The sequence below is a fragment of the Cololabis saira genome, chromosome 6, assembly GCF_033807715.1.
Source record: "Cololabis saira isolate AMF1-May2022 chromosome 6, fColSai1.1, whole genome shotgun sequence".
In the NCBI taxonomy this organism is placed as follows: Eukaryota; Metazoa; Chordata; class Actinopteri; order Beloniformes; family Belonidae; genus Cololabis; species Cololabis saira.
In genome coordinates, this window is record NC_084592.1 from 10,689,651 (window position 1) to 10,708,526 (window position 18,876).

At 41.2% G+C, this 18,876-nt stretch overlaps 1 protein-coding gene across 1 annotated transcript; it reads left to right on the forward strand.

Moving 5' to 3' along the window:
* The first annotated feature begins 537 nt into the window (after positions 1–537).
* On the forward strand, positions 538–15,052 carry dusp19a (dual specificity phosphatase 19a). The gene is made up of 5 exons (XM_061724308.1): positions 538–703; positions 1,971–2,200; positions 3,131–3,177; positions 5,804–5,956; positions 14,846–15,052. Exons 2-5 carry the CDS (start codon positions 1,978–1,980, stop codon positions 15,050–15,052), a joined length of 630 nt encoding a protein of 209 aa, XP_061580292.1. The 5' UTR covers positions 538–703; positions 1,971–1,977.
* Positions 15,053–18,876: the final 3,824 nt, after the last annotated feature.

The following is an 18,876-nucleotide window of genomic DNA, read 5'->3' on the forward strand; positions in this document are numbered from 1 at the left end:
TAAATATGCACACATTTGCCTGGTTTAACAACCTTACTATCAAATACGTTAAAAGTAAAGACATAGCTCCCTCTAGTGGAGCTTTTGGAGACATCTACCATTCAAACACACTAACTCTTTCCCAGCAAACATTGTTCTTCTTATTATTATAATTAAAATGATCATTATTATTATTACTTCTACCACAACTATTTTATGATCTCATTTAATTGAAAACTTGACATTATGCCTTCTGAATTGGTACATTGAGGTGAAAACAAGGAGATTTAAGAGGCCAAATGGCTTCTTCATAGGCTAAATGAGATTTAACAGAGTTATGTTTGGATGAAGTGTGTGGATGCGTCCCTGTGACAGAGCTCTGAGGAAGCACACGCAGGGACCAGGGCTCATGTTACACAGCAGCAGCAGCCGTTCACCCCCAGCAGGGCTGCTCCAGTTTAAAACAACCAGCAGAGGCCCGTTTCCCTGTGAAAGCTAAACGCCTGGACGTGTTCTGGACCTGGTCTGACGTGGACTGGCCTCCGTCAGCAGCAGGCACCCAGACCAGAGCACATGTCTGCTTGAAGAGATGATAACGAGGACAGCAGCGTGTTTCTCCTCTGAAAACTGAGCTGTTTCAGCACTTTTCTCTAGTTTCTTTTGTTTCAACTGGATCCTTGGTCATCCGTGGAGCTCCAGGCCACCCTGAGCCGAGCTGGACCAGGTACTGTGTCAAATGTGCATCACCTCTGGTCTTGTTGAGTTATTACTATGCTTCTCGTCGGCCGGGTGAACTAAACTGTGGATGCTTCTATCTGAGTGGATGATTGTATGATAAGATCGACTTCAAAACGCAGAGTGCAAAAAGTATAACTTTTGTTTACTTTTAGGCTTACATTTGCTGCAGAAACAGCTTTTAGTTTGGAAACCAACCCTTTCAAGTTCAACACATTACAACATTTTGCGTTTGGAGTTGTCTAAAACCACATTTGAATTGTTCTTGTGAAAGAATCCAAATGTTTATGGACCACAGATCTTATCAACGTTCTCACTTGGCCATGAATCTTGATGGGAATCTAAACAGATGATGAAAAGATCCCATGAACAGTGCAAATATAACAGATGTTGGAATATAAAACAGAAGGGGTGGACACGTTAACCCCCTCTCTTCCTTAAATGATCCTGGGATGGTTAATGTGATCAGGGTCATTGTCCTGCTGGATCACCCAGCTACTTCTACGACACCCTCCCCGATATTTTCGTAAACGTCGGAGAACCAAATCTCGATGCTCCCTCCACTGTGCTTCATTGTCGGGTTGATATTCAGATGTTGGCAAGATGTGCTCTTCAACTTTGGTGACATTAGTCACAGCACACAAGAAGTAACGTCTCTATCCTTGATTTTCCGCCATGACCACTCAACTTATTCCAAGACATACTTATGATTTACTGATGAACAGAAATATCTGGCGGTTCCAGTGATATTTTCTTGTCTTTTACTGTTGCTCATGGTTTCTTCTTGGCCTCAGGAAGGGTTTCTGCTTCGTGCCTTCATGCCTTGGGAGTTATCTTGGCTGGATGTGAGAAGCCACAATACAACAGTGTTTCCATTCATTAAAAAAAAGTCCTCAGTGGACTGATGGATGCCTCAACATTTTGGAATGACTTTGTCTTCCTTTCCAGCCTTTTGAAGATCAACTTCTCTCGATCACATGACCTCGGCAATCTTTTTGTGAGGCGTGATTCAAGTCAGAAGATGTTTCCTTTTGAAAATAAAATGTTCCTGCTGAAGATGTGCAAAAATCTCCTTCTGAAAAGGGTCAAGCTGTTCCAGAGACGGCAGGACACCACCACACATGCAACTAAACCAGATGAAAACTGTGAAATAGTGCAAGACTAATTTTGGGGGTGAAAAAATACATTTTAGAGTACACTTTTATCGATAATATTAACCATAAATGAATTAAAAACCACTTTCCACTTGTCTTCAGCTTGACTATGCAGTCCTTGACCGAGGAGATTCAGAGTTTTTCTCGGACACGGCTGCGGAAGCAGTGCACCCGTGTGACATCACTAAGTGGACGTCGCATCATCGAGACCTGGAAGGGGTCAACGATCACTGTGGTGGAAGACCCCGTCCCCCCCGAGAGCATGCTGGGATACGTCCCTGACACCTCTTGGGACCTGCAGGTCGGCGTCGTCAAGCCCTTCCTGCTGCTGGGTGAGTGTGTCTGACGCCAGGCCACTCTTTACGCTCTGCAGGACTCTGCTGCTACTGATGCAGCATCTCCTGTCCTCCACATAGTTTCTCATTCGTACCAGAAAGGGCTGTGATGGTTTTATTTAGGGATAAAATATTTTTCCAGCAACGTCCTGGGTCATGACCTGCAGAAGATCTTCTTCTACCCATACTTGACGTTGAACATTGATTTATTTGGCATTTTCTGTAGTTTATTTCTATTGCTTATTTCAGTGTCAAATACTATATTCCAGTATGATTATTTCTAACTGTAAGACTGCAATTATTCTACTTTATTCTAACTTTCAACCAACACGTTTAACCGTTAGGGCAGCTCCCATTTGGAAAACCCATTTTGGCCAGGATTAAATTATGAAGAATATAATAAATAAATAATAATGTTCATCATAGAACTTCTTTTCTCATTTGGTCTCATAGTTTCAGACAGAAGTTCAAGGATGTTAAATCATTCTTTAAAGCAAGCAGAAAACAAAAAACACCTCATCTCTCTACTTTCTCTGAATTGTTGGAACGATCCCTTGTACAACCCTGCCTGCTTTCAATTACTTTATTTTTATTTGGGTTTATATTTATTTTTTAGCATCTCCATTTTATTGTCAGTTCTGCACAACAGTAGCCGCATCCCCTCATCAGCAGCCAGGTACCTCCTCCCCGCCTCCTCCCTCTCTCTGTCCTGAATGTCACCTGTAACATGAACCGAGACGTGGGGGAGGACAGGGGGAGATGGTGGGACCTGCCAGGGCTCAAAGGTGGAACTAGACTGACCCCTTGGCCTGCCACAGATACTGAGCCTACTACTATATGGACAAAGCCTGTTTAACCCAGGCCATAAGTGCTGAAATACTGAATAACAAGCATAAATAGTGTGTGTGTGTGTGTCTGTGTCTGCAGGTTCTCAGGATGCAGCTCACGACTTCAGCACTCTGAAAAAACACAAGGTGAGTTCACCTTTCTAGTCACCAGAAAAAGCAAAGATTTTGCATAAACTGATGGACCCACGCTGAATTTATTTATTCACATTATTCCAAAAGAAACCATGCCGATAAACATATAAACAGTTCAGCATTTAATCTAGCCAGCATTACTGTGGTAAGGCTTTTGAACTAGAATTATAAAGGGATAACAATGTAAAACATCCAACCCACCATCCCTGCTTTTTCCTATTGGGGATCATGAGGGTCTGCTGGAGCTGAGTCCAGCTTTCTTTGGGCAAAAGGCAGGTGTGCACCTGGACAAGCAGGCGTACACCTGGACAGGCAGATGTACACCTGGACAGGCAGGTGTGCACCTGGACAGGCAGGTGTGCACCTGGACAGGCAGATGTACACCTGGACAAGCAGGCGTACACCTGGACAGGCAGATATACACCTGGACAGGCAGATGTGCACCTGGACAGGCAGGTGTGCACCTGGACAGGCAGGTGTGCACCTGGACAGGCAGATATACACCTGGACAGGCAGGTGTACACCTGGACAGGCAGGTATACACGTTCAGAATCTGAACGGCTCGTAGATCCACATCACACTGGACGGCTCATCCGGGCGGCTGTACAGACACTGCAGAATTTGGTTTCTTTCCTCCTTCTCTGAGTTGGCAGGCTGAGGGGAGACCACTTTATATATGTTAAAGCAGGAGAAAACGTGTTTTTCATAATAGGTCCCCTTTAAAGAGGACAAACCAGACTTCCTATGGGGGTCAAAGACGTATAAGGCCTTTGAGTAGCCCATTTTTAAAATACTTAAAATAAAGATAATTTTGGCCATTTTCCAAACATTTGAAATGTAGTGTACACATACATGTATGTGAAAACTTCAAACAATGGTATTTTAGTGTTTTTAAACCTTTAAACCGTTATTTGGGGCGACCGTAATTCTCAAATCTCAAAATTAATAGATTTCCATAACCAAATTTATATTTTAATAAGTATCAGTAATTAAATTAACTGTTCAAGAAAGATAGACACATCCTTTCATTTTTTGAAAACCATTTTTAAATACATTCTATCCATAATGGCAGTGTCACCCTCTTACTTACTCTAAAATTCATAAAACTGATTTAAAATGTGTACAAGGTGTATCCACTTATGCATGCTATACCAATAATTTATATTTGAACCAAAACTGATAGACATTCAATTTTGAATTTGATACAGAATTGCCATTTGTTGGTTACCCCACATGACAGGTGGTCACCCCACATGATGCTTTCAAGTTTAATCAAATATAACAGGCTAACAGTTAGCTATATGATCTAAGCTAGCTACTTCTCACCACAAATCACTAACAAATTTACCTTCAAAATATAGATTTGCAAATAAAACTAATTATTTACAGTTTTAGGGTGGTCACCCCACATGATATCAAAATGTGACGTATACACTGCAGCAGTTAGAAAGACGATTTATTTGTAAAGGAGAGAGAGACTACTGACCTGCAGGTTGTCTCTCTGGGACCCTCATGGAGTAACTGGCTGATGCAACATCCTCTTTGAGATGATTGTCAATATAAAAGTCCCTCAATTGTATTTTTTTCATGGTCACCCCAGATGATTATTCAGACAATGAACATATTCGGACAAGATTAGTTTGTGTATTATGATTGAAATGTGTGTACAAATGTTCCATAACTTTGTCAATAAATCTAAAACAAGTTTGAAAGTATGCCTAATAAGGCAAACATTATTTTTAAATTGTTTTAATGTGATTTAAAACCAGTTGTCCAAACCAAAGTCAAGGCCGGACGGTCACCCCAAATGATGTTTTCACACTTCAGATGGCAGAAAATGACCAATAACCAACATGTTTAAATAAAATAAGAGTGGGCACATGTAGAAGGAACGTAGTAGACATACATGTTATATTTTTTATTCATTTTTATGTTTATTATTAGGTAAAAAGTTCCATCGGACAGAAAAAGTAAGCGTCACGTCTTTGACCCACGGGCAATTTAAAACTTTAGAGAGCCCAGAGAAAACCCACACAAGCACAGGAAGAACAAACCACAGAGAAAAGCCCCACCCAGGACATGAACCAGAACCCTCTAGATGTGGGACCACCACGCAAGGTGCTAACCACAAAGAACATGATTGAGTTAAACAATGCTTACATAACAGCTATGTGATTTTAGATGTGATAACTGAATCCAGTTACATTTAAAGCAGAAGTGAAAATAAACATAATTCATTGTAGAAACTCATGAAAATACACAGGACTCCAAACTATGAGGTGAGAAAGAACTAAGAGGAGAATATGTGTACAAGATGTCAGATAGTTTTAGTAATGTTTATTAAATATGTTAGTTTGCTGTTTTATTAAGTTTCACTTCATTTTCAGAGAAATGTTCACTCTCATTTTGTTTAAACTTGGACATCTCAACATCTGACGTCAAAGGGGCTGAAATTAATAAATAAAAACAAAACAAAGGTTTTTCTGTAGCACATAACTTGGTTTGCATGAAAGTTTCTGTAATGTTTTTGTGTGATAGTTATTCTACTTTAGCATCTATGCATCATTCACACAATACTCTTATTATGTATTCCCCTTCTGCCCTTGCTCTTCATCGTCAGGTGTCTCACATCCTGAATGTGGCCTTCGGAGTGGAAAATGCATTTCTGGATCTGTTCATCTACAAGACTGTCAGCATTCTTGATCATCCGGACACGGATCTGTTGCTTTACATCCAGGAATGCTGTGACTTCATCCAGCAGGCTCGCAATGAGGTAAAACCAGGCGCCAACCATCTTTCCTCTGCATCAAGTCTTATCTGGAAGTATGATTCATTGCAGTTCCTCCACTGAGCGACAGATGCTGGCTCCTAAAGCGTAATCCATAACAGTCCTGCTACCGCGCTAAGCCAAGCAACCACCGGTCTGTATTAACCTAGCGTCGGTTAAACATGATGGTCATTTTAAAATTTTTGTCTTCGAGTCGACATGTTAAACGATACATCCTGCTGTAAACGGCAGACCTGCAGATATTTTGCAGATATTTTGGAGGGGTTTGACTGAAGGAGCTGGGAGCAAAGCTAAATTTGATTGATTTGATTGATTGCCTACCGAAGCATCATGGTTTCGCCCCACACGAAGAATAACAGGCTTCAAACCTGGTCTTCAGAAACCAATGGGTCACATGACCTAACGCATTGTCCATTGATTTACACAGTCTATGGGTAAAGCACCAAACTTCCTGCTTTACAGCATTTTCATCAATTTAAAATGTCATTCAGACAAAAAACTAGAAAAATGCTTAAAGAATAAAGTTCAATGTTTAAAGGCATGATCAGTGAATATATTCTCCCAATCTGCTTGCTGCTCATTTTGAGAGTATACTTAAAAAAACAACCCAGAATTGATGAAGTCCTGTTTCCGTAAACTGGAAACAAAGGTTGGTTTCATTAGTGGGGGTGTGGGGCCTCAAAGATGTTGCCGTCATCAGGATCAGACCTGGAATGAGAAGTTTTTGAAGCTTAAAACACATCCCTGCCTTTGGTTACTGCAGCCTGACCCAGACAAACATTCGGTTTCATGGTGGTGTTGACTGCTCTCTTATCCATTGCCACCATTGCATTATGGGCAAACGGCAAACAAAAATTTAGCAACCATAGCTCCTTCAATGTTAATCTTACTCCTCCGGTTTGCTTTACGTCTTCTACTTCTTCTTTGTCTCTTTATTGTCGGTTGGCAAACATGAAAGTGGTGCACTACCTCCACCAGGTGGTCTGGAGTGATAGTTCACAAGTCAATAGATCCTACCAGATCCATCACTGTAAATGGAGACATGACTGTTGAGAGGGCTAAGTAGAAGGTTGGCCCTCTTATAATTCCAGTTCCAGTTTGTTTTTTTTTTGTCATATAACCACTTATCAACCAAACAGACAGGGGAGACAGACATGGGCAGGGTTTTTATTTTAATTTTTGTGCACACGAGGTTGGGGAGGTGGGAGAGCTTTGTGTGAGTTCATGATGGTGTGTGTTTTCTTGGGAGCCCATGTTTTGGCTCAAATAATAGAAATGTCACCCAGAATTCCCTTACCCTGGCTTTAAAGACATTCTTAAAACTCAACTAGCTGCCAAAAAGACCTGCAGAGACAGACCAAAGCACATTAAAAATGAATCAGATCGGTTGAGAAATAGTTTGATCTCAATTGTCATCCAACATCCAATCTGTAGACACAGAGAAACCTCACAGAAAAGTGAAATTCTATAAAAACATCATATCAAAAGTTGCTTTTTTTTTTTTACATATAACATTGAAATAAATTTAGGGATTGCAATTTAGTTCAATTTGTTTGAGAGCATCAATTCACAAAAAAAAGCCATCTTAAGACATTCACACACAAAACTCCAAAACAGACCAATCATGTTTAATTTAAATCAGTCCAATCTTACTCAAGTCTATGCCATTCTAATCCTATAAACCTCGGGACCGCAAAACATTTTACAGTGAAGGGGATTACACACTTGTTTGAATAAAAAGAGGTGGTGGATTTAGTTGCAGAAGAGGTGCAGGGTCATGAGCAATAGATGTGTGTGTCACAAAAACATCTCAGTCAAATGCCAAGGATTGATATTTGGGTATTTGGTGACTGTCAATGGTCATCTGAGAAGCTAAACATTCAAGGAAGATGGTTACCATATGTATGTGGGCAGATTCAGCTTCATCGGGATCCTCCTCTTCATTCCTCCCCGGTTAAGCCAGCACACATTCTGCCAGCTCATGATCTTTCATTCCACATGTATCTAGTCCCATTCACCGTAAAACTTCCTCTATGTCTCTTCTTGATTTTATGAAAGCCATGTTGATTGGAAAACTTTTCTTTAATTCTTCTTTTTTATTTACTTTTTGAGATGAGACTGGAAACGCCCAGGCCCTGCAAACACATGTGGCTGCCCCTTCCTGATGTTTTGCGGTTGTCGAGTTGACCGTATTTAATTCAGTTAATCAAATTAGTTTCAATGTAGAGCAGATTTTAATTTAATATAGTGCCAATTCACATGAAACAGCCTAGCTAAGATGTAGGACTGTTAAACAGAGACCTGTAGTAAACTGGTGTGTTACCATCTCCTCTCCTTGTTTCCTGCTCTTGAGTCCTCTCCTCTTCCTCTATTTTAAATAATAGATGCTTAGTTTTGTTCATGTTTTATTAAACTGCATAGAGATCAGATCTCAGTGTCATACAAGCTTTTAGCAGCGCAACCTCGTGCTCACCTTAACAGAACACCACACACGCAGTGAAAAGCCAGTCATTAGTGGTGTATTATTACAGGAAGAGTGTGTGTGTCTGTGTGTGTGTGTGTGTGTGTGTGTGCGCGCATTTTATTTACGATGGCATGTTTCTGTGTGTGTGTTCATGTTGGTAATTCCAGCCCTGATCAAACTGATGCTTTTACTTAGAGGTGCAGCTCAGATTACCCAGCAGGTCATCTGGCCGTTGATGACCGTGAGATATTGACGTCATCACAACTGTTAGGTTTGAGGAGGCTGAAGGAGCACAAATGCGGAACCGTGACGTTTAAATTGGAAGCAACAGAGTCCAGTGTTGTTGATAGAGGTGGAGTAGAAGAGTATAAGGAGAGGTGCATCATGGGAGGTCCCCCAGCTGTTTAGGCCTATAGGAGCATAACTAAAGCATGTTTCAGGGAACCATCCCTAACTATAAGCTTTTACAAAAAGGAAGGTTTTAAGCTTAATCTTAGTCTGCTTTTCAAACACAAACCGGCTGCTGGTTGCAGATCAGAGGAACCTGATAACAAAAGGTTCGACCTCCCATTTTACAACCATGCCAGAAGACACTTCCTGTGGTTGTGGAAAGATGTCAGTCTGTTTCAGAAGGGTCAAATTGTTGGTTTGCAACAAAAATTGGGTTAAAAAGTGTCCAATGCATTTTTAAAACCAGTAACCCCGTCCTAACGCTGTACACATGAAGGGGCCAACTCTTGACTGCTCTACAGCTGCTCCAAATTAGATTTGTCAGAAAGAATGCAGATTGGACTTTGTAACAATGGAAAAAGGTCATGTGGCCCGATGAGTCCAGATTTACCTCTTTCAAGACTGATGTGTGTATCCGGGTAAGAAATGCAGTGGATGAAACATCCATCATACCTAGTGCCAACCGTGCGAGGCCTGTGGGGGTAGTATTATGATCTGGGGTCGCTTCAGTTGGTCAGCTTGAGGTTCGATGATGTTAAAGGTATAGTCTGTGATGTTGGAGAGCTAGCAAGATTTGAAAGTGGCACCTCCTCTAAGCCCCGCCCCCTCCTCCCCCTCCCGTCAGCACTCCGTCCAAAGCCAAAGCCACGCTCCCAAAAACTTTGGGGAACGCGCATTTGCAGGAGTCGAGTTTTCCAGGACATTTTGGACAACACATTTTCAACAAAACTACCCCATGTCTCATTCACCTGTAAGCGAGGCCGGTTTTAGGGCGGGGCCTCGGTGGGCCGTGCCCACCCAAACGTACGTCCTGTCCACCCAATCAAAGTTATGGGGATCCTTTTTTTTTTTACTGTTTTATTTTTTTATAAATATAAAAAAATATCACAGAATATCTGTACCGTTTCTGATTGGGTGGGCTCTGCGCATCATTTTTAGACACAACAATGAACGCATAACGCAAAAGTTGAGTCTCGGCGGAGGGACCCGACGTCCCAGCAAAATGAGCACAACAGAGAAGTTCAGAACAGCAGACAGAGCACACACTGAAGGCTGATTTATGGTTCCGCGTTACACCAACGCAGAATGGTGCGCGTCGCCGCCTACCCTACGCCGTGGGCTATGCCGTACCCTACGGCGTAGCCGTGGCAACAGAGCCTGCACAGCACCGCACATACCGCCAACCGCACCGGCGCTCTCCGCCCTCGCCGGGATGGAGACGCCTCCATCCCCACGGACCCCCATACTGGGGGGTCCGTGGCAGACCCCCAGTAGCGGACAACCTGCGCACTTTGGCTTTGTTTTTTTAGCCTTTTTAGCAGGCGAGCCGTTACATTCGACGTGACCGCCCGACCGCGAGTGGTGAAGTGGGAGCGGCGGGGGCCCTCCGATGTCAGGCCCCGGTTGCCAGTCGGTCTGGAGAAGCGGGGGGGGTTACACTGGGACACTGTGAGCCCAGGACGATCCGTGGGAAGTGGACATGGGGGGCTGGAAGCGAGTGCGCGCATGGGACAGGGGGGCTCGTGGGCGGGACTTAAAATGAAGGCATCTGGTTGGTTCTTTTCCCCCCTGCCAATCCTCTGGTCCTCTGACCAATCCGTGCCATTCGGTGCGCAAAAAACAGATTGGTCAGAGTTTTTACAGGATTAAAGCTGTCAGAGAGGTCGGATTTTTTTCTTTCCTTTTTCTGAACACATTATTCACTGACTACTCTCAGGACGGAAGGACCATTTCATCCAGTATAACAATAAATGTTTTAGAATACGATTACAGACTATACCTTTAAGAGGTCAAAGTAGTTGTAGTTAATGTCATGCTGAGATGTATTTAATCACGTATTTGTTATAAAATGCACCGAACCTTTGGCCATTTTTTTCCCATTCCCTCATGGTGAAATGTTAACATTTCGGGACAAACTGTCTCAGATGTGGATCAGTTTTAGACAATGGCTCAGCTTGTGCTGTAAAGCTTTCATGTGAAGAAAAATACAACTTGTAATTGAGACGCCAATGAGTTTCCAATGATACTAACAAACAAGGTGTCTGTTAACTAAACAGCTTGTTGTGGTGTGAGACAAGGCCTTGCAGACGGACGTCACCGCAGCTCTGTTCTCTGTTCTGCTGGTCTGAGGAGCCCACCAGTGTTCAGAGAGCGACACTGCAGTTAGTCCCAGGTTCCCAACAGCTGCATGTTTCTTGTCAGATAAACAAAAGAACAAAACACAGACAGAAATAAAAGATAATTAGATATGTTTTAATGTGGAATAAATCCTATTAGAGTACAGTGTTTTTTTCTTCAAAGAAAGAAATTCCTCTTTATAAATATGGACTTTTACAGACACAGAGTACATCCTTTCCTCCCAAGATGTAGTCATGAAGTCATGTCAATGTTACAAATATTAAAAAGAAAACTCCTGCACACCTTAAAATAAGTAAAATAAGTAAAATAAGCACTTCAAATAAAAGTTTTTATGCCCAAACATCAAGCTTTTTGCACACCGGATTTGCAGAAAGGTGCGTCGTAGGAGGAAAGCTGCAGCCAAATTTAAAAAGAAAACTCCTGCACACCTTCTTCTCACCATACACTTGTTTATTAAGCCGACGTTTCGGTCATAGACCTTTTTCAAGATGCCTTGAAAAAGGTGTGCAGGAGTTTTCTTTTTAAATTTGGCCGCAGCTTTCCTCCTCCGACGCACCTTTCTGCAAATCCGGTGTGCAAAACGTTTTCCACTTCGAATGTTACAAATATTAAAAAGAAAGACATTCAGATTTTAAACTAATATCATTGATTCTCCTTGATCTCAATATTTAAATGTATAATGTAAGTAACTGAAATTACAACTACTAAACACTTTTATTTGAAGTGCTTATTTTACTTATTTTAATCTCATATTGTGCTTACTTTGTTTTATTTCAGTATTATAAAATGTGATAAGGTAAAGGGAGTTTTCTCTGCAGCTGGACTCCCCTGTAGACGTAGGTTCAGTGGTTGAGGAGGTATTCAGATTAGAGTCGCTGTTCCTCCATATTGAGAGGAGCCATTTGAGGAAGAGGCATCTGTTTAGTATGCCTCATGGACACTCCTGCAAACCTCACGAGAGATGTTTCAGGCAGACTCAAGCTGGAGGACGCTGCAGGGCAGACTCAGGACATGAGTGATTATCTCTCTCTGCTGGCTTGGGAAGGTCCTGGTATTTTCCAGGCACGTTAGATGAGATCGACAGAAATAGATAGACATTTCATTCATTCCAAAGGGAAATTTAGACATCCAGTAGCATGTGACTTAAGTTCAAATAGATGCAATATAGAAAGAAATCGAAATCTATCCGTCTAATCGAAGTCAGTCTGAGCACAGAGTCAGAAATGACAGTCTGGGTTGAATTTGTTTGACAAAAGAGCGTAAGGTCAAAGGGGGAAGCAGATTTATGCCCAAACATCAAGCTCTTCCCTCCACTCCTTTGAGAAGCTGAAAAGCAAAGGATTTCATCATCCCGTCTGTTGAGCATGACTGTGACAAGAGTTTGCTACTGAGCATGCTTGTCTGTTTGATGAAAGGGAGATGTGAGGGATGGGGATCATTGTCCATTACTCAAGGCAGCTTGGCGAATCCTTTTCTCTGCAACTGATGTAACATACCCCAACTCAGAACCAATGACTGAGCTGGCTTTCTTCACTAACCCATCCAGCCACCAAACATCCTCTTTCTTACTGTTGCTTGCCCCCGCAACAAGGACGTTTTTATCGTGACCCGAACTCTGATAAGCTGTAGTTGATAGATTGATGGATTAACAATTGTAAATAAGCTGTTAAAATCAGCAACATCCTTTTTACAACAAAAAAAGAATCTTAGTGTTTACATTTTCTTCAGTTTGGCTGGTCTGGTAATGTCTATAATGTCACTAATAATGTCCAAAATATTCATTTTTTTGTTGATTTTTTGTTTTTTTAGGTACTCTCAATTTACTGCTGTTTACCAATCACTGAAACTGCTTAAGTTAATCATTAAGCGAGCTCTTGAGAAGATAAACTCATATTGGCACTCTGTGATGTTAGAAATACACTCTGTATCTACTGCCTGTGTTTACAGATACACACAGTCAAAAGAGAAAGAAAAAAAATACTTTCTTTTTACTCAGGTTCTTCCTATGAGTGGAAGTTCCAGCAAGTTCTGGCCAAGATCAGATCTGACAAGGCTCAGAAGAATAGGAAACGAGCTACATGTTATAATCTACAGGCCTCAGTTGACATGACAATGTTAAAGGAGCTTGAGGCAAGAATAAGAAATGAGACTCATTAGCGCCACGAGCGCCGTCGGGGGTACTGCAGCCAACAGCGAAGCCGGCACGGGAGAACGTTTGACGTCACATCCGCAGGACAGCGCGGGAAATTCCGGTCCGGAATTGCAGCACATTTGGCAGCACACAGCCTGTTCAAGGCAACGGACAGAAACGCTAGAGGGCTCATTCTTTTTGGTTTGGAACGCTTCATCTGACATTATTACTATAAAACTTAAAACGTATACGCATTTTTCTCATAAATGGTATTCATGATTTACGGAATAAACGCACTTTTAAACAGACAATGGCTCATACTACATTGAAAAAGATGTGCATTTCAGTGTATGGTATAACACTCTGGAACAACCTTGATGAAAGTGTGAAGGTCTGCAAGAACATCAGGCTATTCAAACGCTGCTATAAGCAGATTCTCATACTGAACTACCAAAAGTTGATGTTATAATGACCAGGATTTTTAATTTTATTTTTTTCATTGTCTTTTTTTCTTCTGTGCATGATGCTTTTCTTTCTTTTTAGCTACTTTTATTATTGACTCACTTGTCTTTTAATTACTTTTATATTGATATATTTTTATATGTCAAGAAGGGTATATACTGTATATACGTATTATTGTTGTTATTAGTATTATTGTTGTTATTGCTATTTTTTATTCTTTTATATATTGGATATTCTTATATTGCAAGAAGGGGCCGGACTAGATAAGCATTTGCTTCTTCCTGTCCCTTCTTGAACAAAACTGGTTGTGTTTTATTATTGTTGTTGATGCATGGTGTTTTTTTTAATTTTATTGTTTTGTTCAAGATGAATAAAGATCAAATCAAATCAAATCAAATCAAATCAAATAAATCCTGCCTCAATCCTGCCTCATGCTCCTTTAAAGTTCATACATTTGCAAGTAAAAAAGGCTGAAAAAGTATTCTGTTTGGAAAACCTTCTAAAGCTGTATCTGCACATACTTCAGGAACTTCAGAAATAATGTCCTTAGGATAATAAATGAGACCACAGTGTGAATGTAAGGCCATAATGCACAACGCTTCACTTCGTGAAAACCAACCACACCATGTGAGCACAAACACCTGGTGGAGGAGTGAGTTTATGTTGAGTCAAAGGGCCTACCAGGCAAGGTTTGGCTGAAAATGGGCCGTTGACCAGAGCAATAATCCCAAACACATCACAAAATCTACAACAGAAAAACTCATAAATAAAAGAGTCCAAATGTTGCAATGGTTGAGTCATCCTATGAAAACATGTGGTAGACCCGTAGGGGAGGTCTGCATAAATCACTGCTATCAAATACATTTAAAAAAGTGAACCAACTTTGAAAAAATTCAACAATTTCAAACAAAAAATGTCTTGTTATTGTCGCCAAAGTTACTACAAGCTCTACTTGCTTGTGACACAGTGCTTCTTCTTGTTAGCTTATTTTTGTGTTAATCAACAGACTCTGGGTACTATCTTCTGATTTGTTCACCTGAGGTTGTATTTACCTAAATTTCAGACTTGTTTAAGTTCAAGAAATGTATTATTTTGCCCTGACGTCAATATTTTGAACTGATTTTGCATGACTGTACCGTATATATAAATGACAGTGTTGTCAGAAAACAGGTGTATTTCTGCTTCTGTCCAAACATGTTTTTAAACTTGCCAAATGCTTCTATTTCAGAAAAGTGTAGTGTTGGTCCACTGCAACGCTGGCGTGTCCCGTGCACCGGCTGTGGTCATTGGTTACTTGATGTCATGTGACGGCCAGTCCTTCGATGACGCCCTGGCTCTGGTCAAATCAGCTCGGCCCGCTTCCTCTCCCAACCTCGGCTTCCTGGAACAACTGAGGAATTATAAATCCTCGATGATGAACGGATCCACACACTGAAGAATAGGTGGTCAGACAATCTAACAAGTGTGCTTGATTGTATTGAAAAAAAAATCTACACTCAGAAATAACAATTTCATTTTTTTGAACAGTGTGAACAGGCAATATAATAACACATTTAAGATTGATATGTAAAGATGGATTTGATCATTTCCATCATATTTTCTGCCTCTCACTTTTGCTCTGTCTGTTTTACAAACAAAATGACATACAGTTTGTGTGGTATTTTAATGTTGTCTTCAGATTCTTCTCTCTGGAGAATGATTGTCCTCAACTATCTTTGCTTCCTTGAACACATACATTGTTTTGTGTTATTGCTTTGAGTATTAAACTGTACTATCTGAAAAGAAAGAAAAAATGGTTTTCTTATAAGCCTATTCCAAAAAGGATGGAACACTGTGTTAAAGGAGCCGTCTGTAAGAAATGGCCAAAACTGGTACTGCAGTCACTTTCAAAATATTGTTGAGCGGCGTGTACCCTCCCCCTCCTCCCCCCGACCAGAGGTTGCCAGGTAGGCTGCAGAATGCAGCAGGAACGTAGGCTGCCATGGCTGCCATAATTAGAGCCGAGCTGGCAACCCGGATGCCGAAACAATACTGACTTGGTGATTGGGAGATAGGTGGAGGGTGGAGCTTCAGGCCAAAACAAAAAATGACAACATAAACATCAGTTGAGGGCTGCAACTCCTCTTTTTAAACTGGAATATCCTGGCTTGAGTGCTGTTGTCAGTGACATAAGTATTTGAAATGAACATGATTTTTAAATGTCTGTTGACATATCGGGGTCATTTTATGATTAGTTTTATTATTGCTCTTACATACAGCTCCTTAAAATGCAATCCTGAAAAATACACAAAAGAAATGTATATGATGCTGAATTTGAAAATCTTGACAAAGTAAAAAAAAGGAAATGCTTATTTTGAATTTCTTGAAACTGTTCTTTAAATACACTCTCAAATCAAATATTTTAACTGGACCTTTGCAACATCTTGTTTCTGTTGTTTTCCAGTCAGTTTGTTGTGGACTACTGGTGAGTTTGGGATTGCTGCCCAGTTGCATGACCCAGGACTCTTTAAAGTAGGTCTGTGCTATACTAAAAAAAAAAAAAAAAAAAAAAAAAGTAAATACACATAATATCAAACTGATATGAAACTGAAACTGACTGAACAGCATTTGTGTCTTGGCAGAGAAAAAAATGGCTAACACATTTAACTAGCGTAGTTTTACGTTGTGAGCCGGACCGCTGATCCTGTCACAACTGGGTTTATTAGCTTAAGTGTGTTTGTTTATTTTATCGTTTATCTACTGCTGCATCCACGTTGCTGGATCTTGATGACGTGCTCTTCCACAACAGAAAACAAAGCCCTTCCTCATTTCCCAGTCGAATGACCAGAGCGCACATGTGAAGTTAGTTTCACATTGCTGCGTCTCTGTGTGGGAAACAGAAGAGCTTGATTTTCTGGTGGTGAGAAGTTATTCTAGTGTCTTGGGTTTTACTTTCTTCTCTGTTCCTCTCATTCTCTCCTATTAACCCCTCCACACACACGCACACTCTTATCTTGGCCATAAAGCCTATGAGTTCTTTCAGTTACCACTGGGTGGAGGAAACCTCCCCACCCCGCAGTTTTGAAAAGCCCACGTCTCTTTGAGGTCTTACGTGACGTGACGTTGTCCGCCATTTTCCTTTTGGTCCACGTTACACACACACACACACACACACACACACACACACACACACACACACACACACACACACACACACACACACACACACACACATACTGACGCACACATACGTACGTTTTCTGTAGTTTGTAAGTTTGTGTTTAATCTTAAATTAGTTGTTGTTTATGTGTAGTTTAGGCATGGGACATTATTGTTTCACTATCTTTTAACACTTGTGTAAATAAATTCAGATTCATTTGAATGAGAGAAGTTGCTTGTGTTTATTTTATACATATTTTTCACAGCTGCTGGTTGCTGGTCTGTGCTTGGACTCCTTCCTTCACTGTTATTCAGTAACGCCACCCCTGGCAACTGGTTGGCACATATGGGATAACAACTACTTTGAGACTGATTTTGCTGTTTAGTTATTATTTCCGGATAAAGTCAGGTGGTGCCCCGTTTAGATTGATTAATTTTCATAATTCATTTTGATAAGTCATCTTTTTTTATTAATTATTAATAACTATTCTAAGACCATTATTAATAACTCTCTAATAACTGAACCAGCACTCCCTTTGTGGCACAACAATTTGAAAGAAGAACATTGTAGTTTACAGAGGAAGTCATGACTGACTCAAGACTTGAAGGTTCTATAGCTAAAAAAACAATAAAACCAAAAAAGCCTAAATCATCACTCCTCCACCACTATGCTTGACAGTTGCATTGAGATGTTTTTACTAATATAATGTGTTGGGTTTTTTGCCATTCATGGGCGATATATCGAGTATACTCGATGTATCGCGGCTTGTACTCTGTGCGATGTACAAAATGACTATATCGTGAGTATTCGAATGCGCATGACATCACAGATGCGACTTCACAGCGGGTTACCCCCACTGCATGGCAGAAAGACCGAGTGGCAGAAAGACTGAGTGTCAGAAAGACTGAGTGTCAGAAAGACTGAGTGGCAGCGTAAACTTTCAGTTTGAGCAACTTGAAAACATCTAAAATGGGAAAGAGCTGTTGTACAATCGACTGTACTCATAGATTTAGCAAGAAATCGGAGTTATCGTTTTACAGACTGCCGAAAAATAAGCTTAAGAGAGACAAATGGATCGCTGCAATTAGCAGAAACAACTGGATTCCAGGCACCGAAACGTGGATTTGCGGTTTTGTATCAGGTAATGTTGGATTTTTGGGTACCTAACGTTAAACGGTCAAATCATAAAGTTCGGTGTCCTCATCACTTACATTTCGCTAACAAGTGCTGCCTTGAAGTCGGACCAAGCGTCAAGACTTGTATGCCTTCAAGCTTTGCTTTGTGTATTTCCCCGGCGTAGAAATTAAGTACATATAAATATCAGGAAACTGGATTCGAATATTAATGACCATGGACCACTGGTTCTTCGGGTAACTGTACGGGTCACTGTCAAGTCCAACTGCCTTTAATTTAAGCCGATGGGCTGTTATCCCGTCTTCTCCACAGTTTCCCCTACAAGTTGCAGCTGTTTTTGCCACTCAGTGGGAGTGACCCTGGATTCACACTGAAAGTGTCAAAAATCTCCTGATGCCAGCATCGCGCTGCTTGGTGGATTCACACTGAAAGCTGCATGCACTGTTGACGCCTGCAGTGGGCGGGGCTAAAGCTGCGCTGCAGAACTGGAGGGAACAAGTGCATATAGTCTTACATATATCTATGTATAGCTGCACATCTTCAGTTTCCTATTTCACCATGGATCACACTTTGGGAAGCCTTCTTTATATTTTAGCGTTATTTCCGCGTAGATAAGAGTGAGTTTGATGCTCTCTTTAAAGGGGACCTATTATGAAAAACACGTTTTCTCTTGCTTTAACATATATAAAGTGGTCTCCCCTCAGCCTGACAACTCAGAGAAGGAGGAAAGCAACCAAATTCTGCAGTGTCTGTACAGCCGCCCGGATGAGCCTGTCTGTCTGCCTGCCAGTGTGATGTGGATGTACGAGCCGTTCAGATTCTTCTCCCTTTCATCACGTAACGACGGGCGCAATTTACATAGGTTGGCCTCCCATGTATGAAACCACGCCCACAACTAACTCCGCCGGCCGGAGCTTCCGCCATTTTTTTCGTAGCAGTGTATCGCGTCATTCAGGCAGCCAATCAGCACAGAGCCTCATTATCAT